This window comes from Cygnus atratus, chromosome 5, assembly GCF_013377495.2.
Source record: "Cygnus atratus isolate AKBS03 ecotype Queensland, Australia chromosome 5, CAtr_DNAZoo_HiC_assembly, whole genome shotgun sequence".
NCBI lineage: Eukaryota > Metazoa > Chordata > Aves > Anseriformes > Anatidae > Cygnus > Cygnus atratus.
The window spans coordinates 43,945,274-43,962,572 of record NC_066366.1 but is presented as its reverse complement, the minus strand read 5'-3'; the positions used below and the strand labels follow the sequence as shown (position 1 = coordinate 43,962,572).

Below are 17,299 nucleotides of genomic sequence, written 5' to 3'. Positions count from 1 at the left end.
TCCTTCCAGTATCTCTACAAGATAGATGTATCTTGTCCCCTGGACATAGCTTTCTTTTCTACACCTCAATATTCATCCTTTCTCTACTCACTTTCATACATTTAGCCATTAGAGCATTCCTAACATTCCCTACTCTCTGGTTCATGCCTCCTAATAAACTACTGGTATGCCTAGAATTGTCCTTACCCACAACATTTCTTTAAGCACACCCAATCCCAGACACAGCAAAAGAGACAGCACAGATACAGTGGAAAATCTCAGGGCAGTAAGAGCAAAGAGACAAAAGACCAATTTTTCTCCAAAACCACACTATTAGAAAGCACAACAGGGGCATCTGCATCCCACACAATACCAAGAGAACTGGAATCCAAGTCCTCACCACTTTGTCTTTATTTTTCTGTAGAAAAATTTTTGAAAACAAATTCTTATCTTTGACATTATAATAGAAGTAATTTTGCCATCAAAATGAACGACATATCAGTGGCTCACGTACTATCTAAGGGAGGAGAGAAAGGATTGGTAGTAACATAGCTTGGCTTCTCAACAGCTACTTTTACAAGACTTACCATGACAGACGTATCTTGCAAATCAGTGACAACTCATCCTACAGACGAAACTAGCAGAATCCCTTATGTTTTTGCTGGTTAACAACACTATCATTCCACAGAAAATCCAAGGCATTAATTAGGTGGTTTCAGAAAGTGGTTCTGTCACAACAGCTTAGATGTGTTTCTAACTTCTGCATATTCATCCAAAGATAAGCTAGAAAAGTAAAAGGTACCTTCCCACACCTCAGACAGTCTTGTAAAAACAAACAAACAAAAACAACAACAAAAACACAACCAAACAAGCAAAAAAAACCCATGGAACTATATGATCTGGAAGCATTCTGGCAGTGTCTGCAGCTTCTAGGCATTTCCCTGAAGTATATATACAGCAAGCAAGCAAAGCAGCTCCACTCTAACAAAATGTGATCCAATTCTACAACTGTATTTGAGCTATAACCATTGATTCTACTTCATTTATTTCTAAGCAGTTGCTTTTGCAGTACTGGAAGTCTTTACCACATATTGTTGCTGTACAACCACCCTAGCACAACATAATTTTTTCTATCCTTTCATTTGGCTTGTGATCAAATGTATGGTCAACTACAGTAGCTTTAGTTCCTGAGTACTGTATTAATCAGATTTTGAAAACAATGTGACTTAAAAAAAACCTTTCTGGCAGGGCAAATGACATGTCTAAGTACACAAAGGGATATTGCGCCTTGAAAAAAAAAAAGGTACATGCTGATGTTATTAAGAGTACTTTCTATGAAATTCATGTCTGCCTGTCTGAAGAAGGTCATTATCAGTTTACTACAGCTGTTATTCCAGCTTCTTACCATTTTATTACAGAAAATGGTGTGCTTTTTGGTCACCTGAAATCAAGGAAATATTTCAAGTAGTTCTTGATCAAGATAAAAAAAATTACCAGAGAAAAACTAAAAAAGAGCTGAAATTACTGGAAAAGTGCGAGACCAGGCCCCCTCTTTATATGTTAGGCCAAGTTTTCATTTCAAAAATTCACAGTAGAACAGAACTGGGTATATGTTTCAAAAACACCAGATGAGATTTTGCTGCAAGTCCCAAATGATTGTTCAGATATGCGGATTAAAGGCAATGTAAACTCAATCCTTGTACAAATCAATCAGCTGATTTGGGCCCTTGGTGAACTATTAGCCTGAAAAAGTAGAAAGAAAACGTGGATCTCAACAGTACACCCATAGAAGTGGCTGAAGTGACGTTACAAAGCCACTACATGAAAACAGGTTATCCAAAAGTAAGCTATATATTGAGAAGCCATAGTCTGCATCAACTTGTGACACTGAGTTTGCTACACACATTCAAGCAAGTCCCTTCCCAGAGTCATGCAAGAGTTGTCTCCATTTGTAGCTCACAATGGTTTCCAAGTTTAACATTCATATATCACTGCTGATAACATAAACAGTTGACAGCATAACCCAGAATGTGCACGAGCCGTTTTACAAATGCAGTGGTCTGTATTACTATTGGGCTTAGGAGAAATAGAGAACAAAGCTTATTCCCATCATGGGTACTTGTCAGCACTTGGGAGCATAGGTAACTCAAGAATATTCATAGAATCATGGAACCATTCAGGTTGGAAAACACTTATAAATCATCTAGTCCAACCTTTAAGCTAGTACTGGTAAGCTCTAAATCTACATATTTCTTGAAGACCTCCAGGGATGGTGATTCAACCACTTCGCTGGGCAGCCTATTCCAATGCTGCACAACTTTTTCAGTAAATAAATTTCTCCTAATATCCAACGTAAACCTCCCCTGGTGCAACTTGAAGTCATCTCCCGTCGTCTGATCACATGGATAATAGTACAGTAAAATCACGTTCTCTTTTTGGATTGAGCTTCTGGTTCCAGAAGTGCAGCACATGTATCTTCTGCAGAAAGTGAATGAAATAATGAACATGCCGGATTGTGTTTTAGATTATTTGAGCTTTACAGGTAATCTGAGCATCCTGATCAGTACATCAATACATATAATTTACATCCCCTCCCCAGAACAACATTACCACCTAATCAGCACGTCTCTTCAGAATAGATGTGACATTGAATAGGCAAGTGTCATTTTGTGGATTTCTATGCAACAATGCAAATCCATGATCTCACTCAAAAGAACTATAGGGCAGGAGAAAAGATTCTACTCTGAAAGAAGGTACAAGTTGGAGGTTCTGGTCTCTTTAAGAAAAAACGGTTCAGGAAGAAGCAGAAAGGGAGAGATGAAAGCCAGACTACATAACTCTCAGCAGCACCAATAGGCCAACGAAGTCCATCTTTAAAGCAGACTCATCAAAAGCTCTTTTTTCATTAGAGCTTTGCAGTCTTGGGATGAAAATGTCACTAGTGACTTATAAGAAGCAAAAAGTAAATTAAAGGCCAATTTCTGCCGCCCATCCCCTCCCCAAATTATTATCTATGAGAGTAAAAGAAAGTACCTAGGCAAGGCCAAGAGTGACACAACTGTATCTGTCTTTGCTGACAGTGAAAGTCTAATTAGACTGACAAATCTTCTGTGCTATTTTCCTTTGTGAGATACACGGCAAGAAAGGATTTAGCCTGGAGCTGCACATTATGGAAAGACATTAATCAAGATTATTGGAACCTCCATCTAAAACAAAGTTAAAAGGCTGGAAAGTCCAATGGTTAAAACAAAAGGTTGAGAACCTTATTTTGAGCCATGCCAGTGAGCTGGACTCTGTATTGATAATGGGCAGATACCCTCTTCTACTCTATAAAAAATCATTCTGCATATTATATAACGTACACCATCATTCCATGGCTTTACAATAATAGCTGAAAACGTCCACAAGTAATTTATTCTTTTAAGCTCTAAGCTACGGTTTGAACAGTTTGGCAAGTATCATTATCCCCATCTTTAAGATCAAGAAATTGCGACATGCACTGGATCTGTAACAGAGTAAACATTTTCTTGTTCCTCAAGGACAACATAATCCACCTATCCTCCCAGAAGGAACCTGATCTCTTTTCCACAAAAAACTATCTGTGGTTCTGGTCTTGTGACCCCAGCCATTCAATGCCATGGGGCAGAGATACTAGAAGCTTATCAGGAGCAGATCTGAAGGCTCCACACATCATCTGGAATGTATCTTGGATGCTCTGAATTGAAGGTGTTTTGGATGGAAGACTTGTGTATCAACATTCCTGCTTTTCCAGACTACCTTGACTTAGTAACTGACTTCAAAGGTATCTTTACACAAATCATTTGAAAACTGAATGGCTCAGCTGTGAGCTGGACAGACATTGCCACCTGAGAGCATATGACATCTAAAATGCTTTGAGCTGCAGCTTACTGAAGAAATTCTGAGCATATAAGCAGCTGCCATAGAAGCAGAAGAAATAAATGTCACTAACCCATTTTCAGACAAGTCTCCCAAACACAGAAATCATGGAGCTACTTAACTAATAATTGAAACTGTGCTTTAAATAAAGAAATACGGACACATGGAATTCTAGGACCTTTAAAAACTGCTAATGAAGCAGCCCTCCTAGACACATGGCTGTCCTGAAAGAATACATGACACAGTACTTTAATAACTCATTTAATAACAGCTTGCATGGCACGCTACTTAACCATACGCAAGAGCTAATGGCTTGTCTTTGTGGCCTTCATAAGGCAGAAGCCGAAGTCCCAGAGAAGGTGTTACTATTACAGAAGAGTCTGGTATGTCAGGGCCAGCAGAGATTGCCAGCAGCGATTTAATACAACGCATGTCACTTGGGTATAGACCATGCCTGAATCCAGGCATAAACCATGTGTGAAAAAGTCAAATAACCATTTCTACTCAGTGACAGCAGAGCACAAGCCCTGTTTTGAATTCACTGAAATAAACAGTAGTTTTTCTGTCTCATTTTCAGTTAACAGAAAAAGGTCAGCTCTTTTTATCTTCCTTCAGGGCCGCCCTGAAGGATATGTGAATTACAGACATTTCTATCAGAGATTTTACTACTATACAGTCATACATCTCACCCTTTTCTGACTCAAATCCTGCTTGTCCTCCACTGATCTGAGTTTCACTGCCTTGCAGAAATAAATTTAAATTATTAAATTAATTATTAAATAAAAATTCTGAAGCATAATGAAGTTATATATCTATAATTGCCACGTGATATTTCCAGTAACATTCTCTCACTTCATTTTGCTCTGGATGTTTGTCCAAGACTATATCTCATATTTGGGATCTTGACAAATTGAAAAGCATGTTACTGGTCAATGCAAATACTGTGTATTTTAGAGCATTTCATTTTCGCAGCTATTTTAGCCTAACTGTGCTCTAAAACACTTCTGGTAGTATCCAAGCTAACTAATTGTAGGAGGTATCCTGGTGTACATTACAAACAGAAGAAATCTTTGCAGTTACCATGCTCTTTTACGCTGACAAGTGATGTGTAAGATCTAAACCCTACTGAAGTTCCCCTGGATTCTGTGTCACTTTGGGATGACAGACACGGAATTCTGCACAAGCTTTATGTGTATTTCAACACAGAAGAGTTTTAATTACCTATGAAAACGAATAATACAAATAGCACAGACTGTTTTAATACATTAAAATAATAATTCTCTATCCTGATTCTTGCCATTATACATTAGATGCTTTACTTTTCTTTGTAACATAGTTGGTATTTCTGCAATGGACTACAATCACTCCGTGCTGAGTAGTGTACACATACAGAATAAACAGTACATTTTGAACCCCCAGAGTGTGCAATTTAAGTATAAAACAAGATATCACACATGGAGAAACTGAGAATATGAAGATGAAAAATATGGTGGTATAGATCAGCTCAATAAACAGCTGCCTTAAAACATCATCAACCTAATGACTGACAACTTTGTGCATGCATCATATGATTGAAGGAGGATTTCAATGGCATTGGAAGCATAACCTGATCTTGCTTTGTGGATGGTAACAGGAAGTAGAAAGATTCTTATGATCAAATTTAACAAGTGAGCAAAAAAAATAAAAATGCTCTAATCATGTGCTGATCAGAATGGGAAAGGAAGAGGCTAAACTGTGAATGGTCTTGAAAGTGAAGAAAAATTGTTTACGTCTGAGAAGAGAAAGAGAAGAGAAAGCCGAAGCAAGGTAATAACTAACTGTATTTGTACTGTGCATAGCCTAAGGTGGCTATATTTTACGTTCCCCAAAGAACAAACTTGTTCTATTAGATTTTTCTACCACTTAGATCTAAAGTTGTAAGCAGGCCTGACAATGGTGCTGTCTAACACTAGCAAGATAAAATAACCATTTGGCATCTCAAAAACACAGCTGGAGATACTGCCCAAACGGAAAAAAGACAATTTCTTCTCACTCTTACCGTACAAATAATGCAACTTAAGCTGACAGAATCAAATTCTACCAAGAGTAAGGAAGAAAGGAGAGCCATCTGTGCTGCGGCAGCAATAAAATGGCCTGCTATTGAAATGCAGAAAGTTGTAATGGAGGTATATATTGACTTTTATCTTTCTTTCAGTGGGCAGCATGAAGTGTCAAAGAGTTATTGCTTTAATATCATCTGAGATGAGGCCATTTGTTGTGGTGCATGTGTATCCAGGAAATCATTGCTCTAACCATGTTTTTAGAAGCACTTTGACACTTTATTAAATCATCTTGTTGCGCTTTCATCGCATAGTGGTCTCTACAGTCCCAGTGAACTGTCATGTAGCTTTGGCAGGAAGCTTTCTGGAAGACTTCCTCATCAAGCAAGGCAGGGTGATTTCCAGCTTCACCCAGACCACAAAGGTCCAGTGCTACTCTCTGTTACTCCCTATAGCTAAACACAGTTCTGCTGCCTTTAAAAATTATAGAAAATCTCCAACAAACTACAGTAACAAGAGCAGGATCTGGACCACAGAATTTATTCTCTAAAAATTTATCTAAATTTTAATCTAAAGATTTTCTCTAAAATTAGAGCAAGCCACTGAGGACAAGGAACTGTAATTCTTTTACAATTTATGACAAACAGTGACGAAATCAGGGTTAATTTCCCCTCATTTGGCTGAAACTTTATAAATTACTTTTTGGGTGTTTGAGGCTATTAGTTCAATTAATCCCAGTCCTGCTACCAACTGGATTTAGTGTCAAAGGGGCTGGGGCAATGCTAAACCTTGGCTTAGAATTAATTACTCTAATAGTTGTGAATTCTACTGCAGTAAGAAGTACCTCACAGGACTGCAGACCAGTTGAGGTTAGAAGGGACCTCTGGAGGTCTCCTGGCCCTACCCCCGGCTCAAGCAGGGCCCCTTAGAGCAGGCTGCCCAGGACCATGTCTAGACAGCTTTTGACTATCTCCAAGAAGGGAGACTCTTGGCAACCTCTCCCAGTGCTCTGTCACCCTCACAGTGAGAAAGTGTTTCACGATGCTTAGATGGAACCTTCTGTGTTTCAGTTTGTGCCCACTGCCTCTTGTCCTGCCACTGGGCACTACTGAAAAGAACCTGGCTCTTTTTGTTATATCTTTCCTTGCAGGTGTTTGTACACATTGATCAGATGATCCCCCTGAGCCTTGTCTTCTCCAGGATGAACAGTTCCAGCTCTCAGCCTTTACTTATAGAAGAGTTGCTCCAGTTCCTTAATTATCTTAGAGGCCCGTTTCTGGACTCTCTCCAGTAGCTCCATATTTCTTTTGTACTGGGGAGCCCAGAACTGGACACAGTGCTCTGGGTGTGGCCTCACCTCCTACACAGTTAAGAGGAGGATATTTGTATTTTCTTATCCTTAGTGACTAATAATGCTAGATTAAAAATAAAGAGAATGGCCACATATACAGAAACACACACAGTAACTGATTAAGTCTTCTGAAGCAGGTTTCATCAGTTAGAAAGCAAGCATGCGACCTGCATGATTCCAGATTTCAAAGTCCTTTATTTCATGATGCTTTTCTGTCTCAAGCAGCAGAAATGGTTTCGTGGAAGGAGATGGAATCATTTACACATTTCCTCTAAATAGACAAAAATACACCGTTCTCTGGGGATTTAGTGAAGGCCCTCTCTGACCAATAATCCCTAGCTAGTGTCTCAACCAGTGTACGTAGGTATCAATGAAAGCATGTTATTTCTGTTTGTTGAAGTTCTGATGTAAATAAAGATCGTAAAACAAATATTTTATCCTAGTTGGTAACATGATAGTACACTACTGAAACAATTTCCAAATTCTAATCCACTGCTTAGAATTGGTTATTCGCCTTATTCTTTCACCTGCACACACAAGAAGAGACGATTTAAGGTGTTTATTTCTAATCAATACCATAGTCTGGCTGCCACACAAGTGGTTCCAAAACCACTGCATTTTTAAGACTGAAAATGCTACGTTGGCATAATTAAACTGGAACATCTGAAATTCACTTTTTGTAGGAATGAGTTTTACATGTTGGAACTGCTCCATGTTGAAACAACTACATTTTGTAAGAAACTGATCTTGATAGCGTTCCATTAAAATTTTCTAAGGGAAGGCTGTAAAAGGAAAATGAAAAATGGCTCAACCTGGAAGTAATGCTCCATTTTCTCTCCATTATGAACTTCACTGTTGCAGCAGTACATATTATGGTAATAATAAATAATCATACACCAACCCCCCATAAGGCTTTGTAACTCACTTAGCAATACATTTCACAGCATATCCAACCACAGAAACAGTTAAAACCTTGTTCTCATTTCCACTGGAGTAATCTTACTTACCTAAATGGGGTTGGACTAGAACAGGAGCAAAACCTGTTGTTATTATGCTATTACATACATGTACAATAATAATTCAACTAGTTTGATCACCAGCACAAGAGGGCAGCACATTTTGTGATGATTTATCTTTCACAATATTATTAAAATAAGTTATATGGAGCATGGTTCAGAGAACATGGCTCCAGTGAACTTAAAAGTGAGCAGCAAAACAAGAGGCTAAGAACCCAAGGAAATACAGAAGACAAACTGACTCACCTGGATGCTGGGTGGTGAACGATTTTTTCGGGTTGTAGTGGTGGCCATTGTAGTTGTGGTTTCCATGACTGTAGTAGACATTTCTGGTGGTACGGAGGTTGTGGGTGTTGTTCCCAAGATGGAAGGGACTTCCCCAACTAGTCGGACACTTCCATTGATTTTAATGTTGGGGTTGTTCTCTGCTGCCATGTTCAGCACTTTCAAGCCATTGTAATAGAGACCGGAGAGCTGGCCTTGGAAGAGACGCCCTCTGTCCTTCCCTCCTATGGCTATTTGCGCCTGGGTGTTGAAGATCGTTAACTGTCGTCCTAGTGAAGGGGGTGAATAACATTATTGCTAGACATTTCCTTCACATTGTATCTTACATTGAGTCCTGGCCAGAAATGACAGACAACAAAGAAGTAGATTCATTCTTGGTAGTGTTTATGAAGACTGTAGGGTAGAAATACAGCATGGAAATGTACTGCCTAAGACTTATTAATAATAAAGATTATCCTGAAAGCAAGAACAGCTGAACCTGAACCTCATACTTCCACATCTACTCATACATCAAAACTCTGGAGGACCTTTGATTCAGTCAGAAATTTGAGCTCTAGAGTCAGACCCATTTTAAACTACAGATAAGGCTTTAATATGTGGCAATTTTTCTACTATCAATTCAGATCTCAGTACCTGTCAAGCTTTAGCCCATTAAAAACCCTTCTCTTTCCACTGGTCAAAGAATAGGATTATGTCATAAAGCCACTTTTACTAATGCAAAGGGGTGGCATCAGGAGAGTAAAACATCTAAAAAAATTGACTTTGATCAACTGGACTGTGAAGAAAACTTAAGGTAGGTCCAGTTACGATCTTCTACCTCGAAATTTTGTGTTGTGAAGTCTCACAAAGCTAAAAGGTAAAACAAAAAAACACCAAATGCAAACACTGTGATGTCTCTGAAAGAGCAAAATTCTTGAAGCAGTAAGGACAACAAAGTGCTTCAGCTGACTAACCCCCAGAATGCTAACCCCCAGAATGCTATACCTGTGAATACCCTCTTACAGACGGTGAAATTCAAGCGTAGGCGGGTTAAGTGGTTTCCTTAAGGTCACACTTTGAGTATTAGGAGGGGACTGATATCATATATAATTAGAAATGTATTTATTAAAAATAAATCCTTGTAACAACTGCTAATTCTAGTTTTTGCAGGCCACTTAAATCACATTCAGCCTGGACTCTATAAATACTGCTTATATCCTAGGCTGATTGACTATGTTAAAAAAACCAAATTGCTTCATGCAGTGAAAAGGCAGTGTCTGTAATTTCACTGCTTTTCAGAAGATTAGGGCCATGCCACCTGAAATCTGTTGAATTACCAGACATCCAGGCTGGGCAGAGTTCAGGAGGGGTATCAAAACAGCATCAAGTCTATCATCATTGAAATATTTGTGTTGTCCTATTTTTATCAAATTTGCACCTTGTGTCCTCATCCCATTCCCTCTCTCCCCAGTTCTCACTCACTGCTTCCTGTCCCTAGTCCACCCTGACTAGAGGTGTAGCATGTGTAGCAAAGCACAGAGTATAACCCACTGCTCATTTCTTCACAGACAGTGGTTAAAGTAGATCAAAATACAATGGGGAGCTCACCAATTTTGGTGGTCGTCGTGGCAGGTCTCGAAGTCAAGTGGTGATGCGGTGTTGCATCATCTTATGGTGACAGGATGGACCATGGGGAAGAGAATGGGGACAAGAGAAGAAATGTATCTGAAAGGAGTTCCTGTCCCCAAAGACGGCCCTTGCTAACCAAGTAAAAGTGTATAGAGAGGTGCAAATTATGGGTATATGGAGGTAGGCTGCACATCCTTTGTGCTCCTCACCCACAGGCTTGGAAATGAAACACTAGGACTTGATCAGGGTGAAGGAACTGCTTTGATGAAGAAATGAGAAATAAAAATGGAAGATATCCTACCCCTGGAAAGTGTTGAAACACTTGATGCAGTATTCTGCATCTTAGAAGGTTTTAAACTTACCAGAGGCAATTTAATTAAAACATCTAGAAACATGCACTGAAGCCACACATCCCTGCCAAGTAAAATCAGGGCAGTTTGTCTCTTCTCCTGTCTATGAGGAAAATGCCCATCAAAACATTCAGCCTTCTCAGCCCAACTCCTCTCTAAGCCAGAGGAGGTTGCACTGTACACTGTAGAAGGCCATACCTGTCATATACCATGTTAGGTTGCTTTTCTTCCTGATAGCTCTGTCCTGTCGTGCCTTGGATTTTCTAATGGATATGCTGTCAGTTTCTTACTTCACCATGTTCTGTTCTCCTTGCATATTCCCTCCCCCTAACACTGTACTGTATTTCCCTCCATACTGTCCTTGCCCCTACATACCCAGAAATTTCATTTGTATCGTTCCCTCCTTCCCACCTTACTTATAATAGAGTGGCAGAAGACAGAGGTGAGATGTGTAAAGACCAGGGAATTATTCCACTAATCTTGAGATGTTATCCCTGAAAATGCAGGGAAGGTACTAACAATTCAAAAACTTTCCAATTCCATTATTTTCTCCCCTTGAATCAATGCTGCCTCTTTCTATCGTCTTTTATCAAAGAGAGATGATGGGTGATGGTGAAGAATTTATACTGTTCCAGTGAGGAAAGCTCCCCAAGCTGGGAAATAAAAGGGGTTCCTTCACTTTTACTGGAGGATTATGGCACTCCTCAGGATGCCATATACTCTAACTCAAGCTCATAGCACGTGTCTGTCATATCTCCTGTTTTATTTTCAAAAATGAGTATTTAGGGCTGCAAAAAAATCAACTCTCCATTTCTAGGTCTTCCTCTGCATCTTCTAATCCTGAAAGAAAGCATACACCAGGGAGGCGGCCCCACTCCAGGTTAAAAAAAAAAAAAAAAAAAGCAACTTTGATTATGAATTTTGGGGTTGTCCTTGTTTGGTAAGTGGTCTGCCAGTCCAGGAGAATTCATGCACTGCACCAAATGGTTAACACTGTAGACAACACTGGTACTAGAACTGTTTGCTAAAAGAACAATCACTTGTTGGAGTTACCTACAACCTGTCATTCCTCGCTCTTTATGATAGTGTACACACATACGAATAAAGACAACAGGGAAAAGCATATGGAATGAGAAAAAATCATTGAGAAAATACACACAGTTCTGCCACCACAGACCTCTTCTAATAACTCTTTTGACGATACGGTTCTTCAGCCCTTACTCCCCCTAAGTAAAATTTATTTGGCCACTGAATTTGATTGAGGAAATGTATTTGTAAATTCTACTAGCTGTGTGAGGGTTGCAAACTTATAGCCTGCCTTTTCCACAGAGAACTCTTCCTACTGCTTAGTGTCACAGTAGAGGAAAATGACAAGCATATTTTAAGTTTCTGAGGTGTTTTTGTAAATATTCTGCATAGTTCAAGCTCTCATTTCTTTGTTTGCTCTCCCATTGACTTCTTCATTCAAAAAAATGAATACCAATTAAAAATATCATAGAGAAATCTTAATGAAATGTAACATTTTTGTAATGCTAGGAGAGATTTTGGGCCTGAATTTGCAAACCCTAATTCGCATTAATAGTTCTTGCTTCAAAAGTAGTCACTCACATCAACGAGACTCATCAAAGTACGAGAAATTTGCTGAATTAACTACTTCCAGGATCGGTCCCTCTGATGAGATGCTTCTGGGTCTTTATTAGCTCCTCCTATTGCAGAACAGGTTGTGCCTGAGACTTAGCAGGCACCAAGTATTCTACTAACGAAATCTCCTGGTTTTACGACATCTTCAAATGAACAATTTAGGACTAACATTTCATTTTTTTAACTCACATAATCTCAGCAAAGTTATTAGTGGTTGATGTTTTGCTTATTACTCATAAAATTCAAGATTGTAAATCTGTGCTTATCTTAAAACTATTGTACACAATTTATAAAATTTAAAAAAACAACACCACCAAAAACCCACCAAACAGCAATGATGCCACTTCAGAAAGACACTGTGTTCTGTTTGTTTTCCAAGAATGAAGTATTTCATTATGAACAATATAACAGTGGTACCAAAATAATACCAAGCCTATGCCATTAAAAACGTCAACTAAAAAGTATTTAATCTCACCTCACTCAAGCTAAGAACTCATATGGGGAAGACAGCTATTCTATACTTTGTTTCACTGACGAATCTATCTATTCCTTCACCCATCAGTTCATCTTGTTCCATTTTGATAGTGAGCTATGTCTTCACTCATCATCTTTATAAAGTCTTCTGACAGAAGGCTTCCACGGTACAGTAAGTATTGGATGGATGAGCAGATGGATGAGCAGATTGGTGAACGGCTAGGTAAATTATTCATTCTTTTAATTTTTTAATTTGAGTGCTACCTAAGTTGCTGAAAAAGTAGTCTACCTACTTTGGAACAAAGGAACAAAGCTTTACTGTCTCAGGTGTTGTACTGCATGATGCCATTCCCTAGTACAGAGTGTGAAGACTGAATTTCCTTTCACTCTTGTAAAAAACATGGATACGCATTTCTAGCCTAAATAAAAAACAGTGCTTTAAGAGTGTCTAAAATTCCCAAATATTGTCTTTCAGACCCCACTGCATGTGTGATTGTCTTTTAACAAAGCATCAATATCCACAAAAGGTAGACTTCAGTTCAAAACTTCAGGACGGCTTACAAATGAAAGTGCCTTGGCATGCTTATAAGCTCAAACTTGGAGAAGCAACATAAAATAAAAGAATTATGGAAAACTAAAAAAAGGAAAAATAAAAACAAGAAAAAAATGGGGTTCTCAAGCACATGAATTGCATCAAGGAATTAGACATGCATTTGTTTTAATAAAGTTGAGACAATCGTCTTTAGTGTTAAAGGGACTTTAGCAATTCAAACTTACCAAAATTATCCACTTTTTAGTGACAAACTTTATTTATTTATTTTAGTTTGATCTTGGAAATTAATAGGGCAGCCCACTGAGACTCAATAAGCATTTTCTGTATACCTTTATCTTAATATCTGCTTAGTAGTTGGCTGAAATTCGCTGTTCCATAAAACCATTATGGCTTTAGTTACACATGTAATTTCACTTACTTTCACAAATATTTTAGCTTTTGTTACAAACATTACACAGTTGTAGACCAAACGTGAAAAGCAGACAACACTGTCAGCTCTCATTGAAGTCAATGGGAACTGAGTTTGCACAGCACTTTGCCGGATCAGATCCCTCATAAAAAATACTTCGACTGCAGCTGTCCACATTTTTCGTGGACTTAACATAATTTTTGCTAGCTAAATCAATTTGCTAATCCAGCTGCAGAAAGAAGTTAGCAGATAAATGATATTTCTCCCATGCTACAAAATACTTTTCCCTCTTGGAAAATGCAGTAACACTCATAGTCTAAGTCAACACAGAAAATGCAAGATCTGAGTTCAAAGGTCACCCCCTTTTTTTCTTTTTTTATCAGCAGTACTTTCTTTAGAGGAAACCAGAGAAGATTGTGTTCTGCTTTTCCAAGACTTCAAGGAAATAAACTAGTTCCAGTGACTTTTTATTTTAAATATCACAGGTAGTATAGATAAATAGTACCCCTATCTTACTCCCCACAGTTTAGCCCAGTCTAAACCCTGCTGAAATCAGTGAGAGTTATTCTGTTACCTTCAACCAGCTTTGGAATGGGCTCTACTTCCAAGATTTTATTTTTTCACTAAACTCTTGATAAAAGAGCATTACTGTTCTGGTGCAAGTCCCATTTCAGCAGGTCACTGAAGTGTACGCTCAAGCCAATTGGACTTATGATGCATGTTGGTAAGTCTTTAGCTGAACTGAGGCCAATTACCCGATGCAAGCCCACAAAACTTAATAGCACTACCTGAAAATAAATTAGGGAAGAATTTGACCCATAACTTAGAAAAATGTGTCATTTGAGTGTTGCAACTGCAATTCAGATACAGAATAAAAGTGACAGAACGATCATCTTTCTCTGTCTCCTTCACTGTAGTTAAAAGGAAAACATTAAAAAATGTTTTCTTCACAACATTTTTAAAAATTGTTTAATTATTTGAATACAATTAGAAAACACATAGCCATAGCGGCTAATGAAACTAATGAGAAAAAAATTACAGGAAGTGGTTTAACAAGTAGGTTTGAAATTTTTTTTTTTTTAATGAAAACTTTGATAATAAAGATAGAAATGTAGTTTAAAAACAAACCAAAACAGGAAGATCATGCAGTGGTTAAATTGCCATAATACATGTTGTTGCTCTTCTCCTTTCTTCTTCTTCATTTTTTTTTAAATGCTTCCTGAATTTTTGCTTGTTTGTCATTACTGTGATAGCAAGCTCAGAATTTCGTCCCTTTAACTGCATTTTAATAGCAATGTATTATAGCATGATTTATCAACATATGGCAGGTGGAAGCTGACACAAATTATAATGAAAATTAAAACAGTCATTTATGCAGCAGGCGATTATCATTTAAAAAACATTTATTTGCAGGCTTTAAAAATGAGGGTTTAGAATCAAATGGGTTTAAAATGAAAGTTTTAATGACTATTACCTTTTTCCTGCAGCCACTCCTCTACGGGCCGGTTATATTTGAAGGGGATTTTCTGTTTTACCATTTGGAACCGTTCACTATCAGTGTTCCCTTTAAAGTTTAAAAAACAGCTTAAAAACAATCTGAAAAGTCAATGAAACGGTTAACACATCCTAGATTGATGGTTTATGACCTTATTTAGCTATAAATAAATAAGTGCATGTGTGCGTACATATGTATTAGAAAAGAAAGAGTTTTATCTTTAGTATGGTGGAGAATAGTTATACATCCAATTGCCTGAGGTTCTGGAAGGTCAAACAAGTTAAATCCCATAAATAACATCTCTTTAGTTCTCAGAGTATTTGTTTATCCAGATTGGTTAAAAGGCATGTATAATTTGTCCGGGACATGAGACCTCGAGTGAACTCAATGACATGAATTAAAACATTTTGATCAGACTCTAGATCTGATGACAAAAGAATATGGCAGAATATGTCAGTTACACAAACATATAAATAGTACTATTTTGATAAACCTTCTTGCAGTAGTAGAAGATATGTGTTAGGACTAGAAACCCAGTAAACAGAAAAAAAGTACTGAAGAAATTAGAAGAAATTAATATTGAAAAGATGTAATAGAAGCAGATTAAAAAAAAATCAAAGAGTAGGAAGATAGAAAAAACTAAAATTAAAAAAAAAATGAAGAGTTGTTAATTAAAGATATATGAGGGCGTGTGTCTGTTTACCAAAGACTTGGGCCTTTTGCCGGAGGAAAACAAAGGCTTGGAAACTGAAATGAAAGTAGAATGATTACTCAAAATGTAAACTCTGGTAAATACAGTTCTATTGCTCCATGTCGATGGATAATAGCATTATTCAGTAAAGTGCATTTTGGAGGAAAACCCTCATCACTTGCACAGTACATGATACAGATAGGAATAAGAGTCATACAAAGTCATTATCCAAATTCACTGGTTATTGAAAAAAAATCAGGTACCAATCAGAAGGGTTGGTCTAACCTTTAGTAGAAAGGAGCAGTTCAGTTTGATAGTGTTAGGAGTGACAGTAAACAAGTGCCATCATTCTGTTTTTCTTTTCTTCAGCTACAGTCACTTTATGACTCATTCTAGTATTTGCTTCATGTATTATTTTTATAAAAGCTCTTTAGTCAGACAGGCATAAAAAGAGCGCATCCTTTGGGGAAAAAGAATAAAGATAATACTGAGAAAACTAGAAAACTAGAGTAAGCCCCCAGCTTACCACAGTAATATTACCACCAACAGAAGTCCTGCTAGTCAGTAGTGCTCCAATATGTGTGCAATAAATGGCAGTGCAAGAGTCACAACTGTTCTGCAGAATCTGCAGTGCATCTTTTGAAATCCCACAAATAAATAACCTACAGGGGCTTCATATTTATTTGACTTTCTGAAAGAGATGCTGAAATCTTTTTTCAATGTAAAGACACATCTAGAAAAAAATATAGAGATTATATATATATATATATATATGACTAACAGCTGGTAGGATGCTCTACCTGTCAACAGCAGACACTTATAAACTTCAAACACTATGACTGGTGAATCGTGTGTGCTCAATAATCCTTACTCTTTAACTGTCGTTCGGAAAATGTTGATATTCTGTGTGAGGTACCTGCTGACTACCCCCTCCAGGATCAGTTTGTCACTTCTGATTTTCTGAAACAGGTTGGAGGCATTACTGTGATATACTGGCAATATTCCTGCAAGGATTCACATTCACTATAGCAGGGACTTAACATTCAGGGTATTTGTAAAAATCATCTTCACCTCTTTAACCTCAAATGTGATGCAGACAGTAAACTGGATTTGTCTTAATATCAACATCTATAACCATGAACATTCAGGAGTCTTGCTGCTTATTTGAGGCAACAGGCAAAACAATGTAAAAACTTCTAAGAAGGGCTTTACTGGTCTGACCCCTTATCACCTCCCTGGAAAGGTGTCTACTTTTTTTCTTCCATGTAACCGATCCATTGTGGGAAACTGCTATTCTCCACAGCAGAAAGTTCTAATTAGGCATTAGCTGACACATGCTGATGGTACCATTTTCTCTGTCCCATGTCAGATGCCTGCTGTGTACAATTGGTTACTCTGATAAACTAGAAGGAAAAGATAAAATACTGGAAACACGCTCTGTCGGTCATGCATCAAATAACATCAAACAGTGTGGTGACTGGGAGTCATTCACAGACATTAAGTTACCTTTA

At 37.9% G+C, this 17,299-nt stretch overlaps 1 protein-coding gene across 4 annotated transcripts in view; it reads right to left on the bottom strand.

Moving 5' to 3' along the window:
* The window catches only part of NRXN3 (neurexin 3), a 981,410-nt gene that overhangs the window by 98,237 nt on the left and 865,874 nt on the right, over window positions 1-17,299 (bottom strand). For 3 of the 4 annotated variants that reach the window (XM_035539906.2, XM_035539917.2, XM_035539916.2), the window contains 2 exons: window positions 15,077-15,166; window positions 8,529-8,836 (listed from right to left, as the gene is read on the bottom strand). The exons of the other annotated variant lie outside the window; for it this stretch is intronic. In XM_035539906.2, the coding sequence (XP_035395799.1) occupies window positions 8,529-8,836; window positions 15,077-15,166 (398 nt within the window). The remainder of the gene's footprint in view (window positions 1-8,528; window positions 8,837-15,076; window positions 15,167-17,299) is intronic. 4 annotated transcript variants of the gene reach the window in all.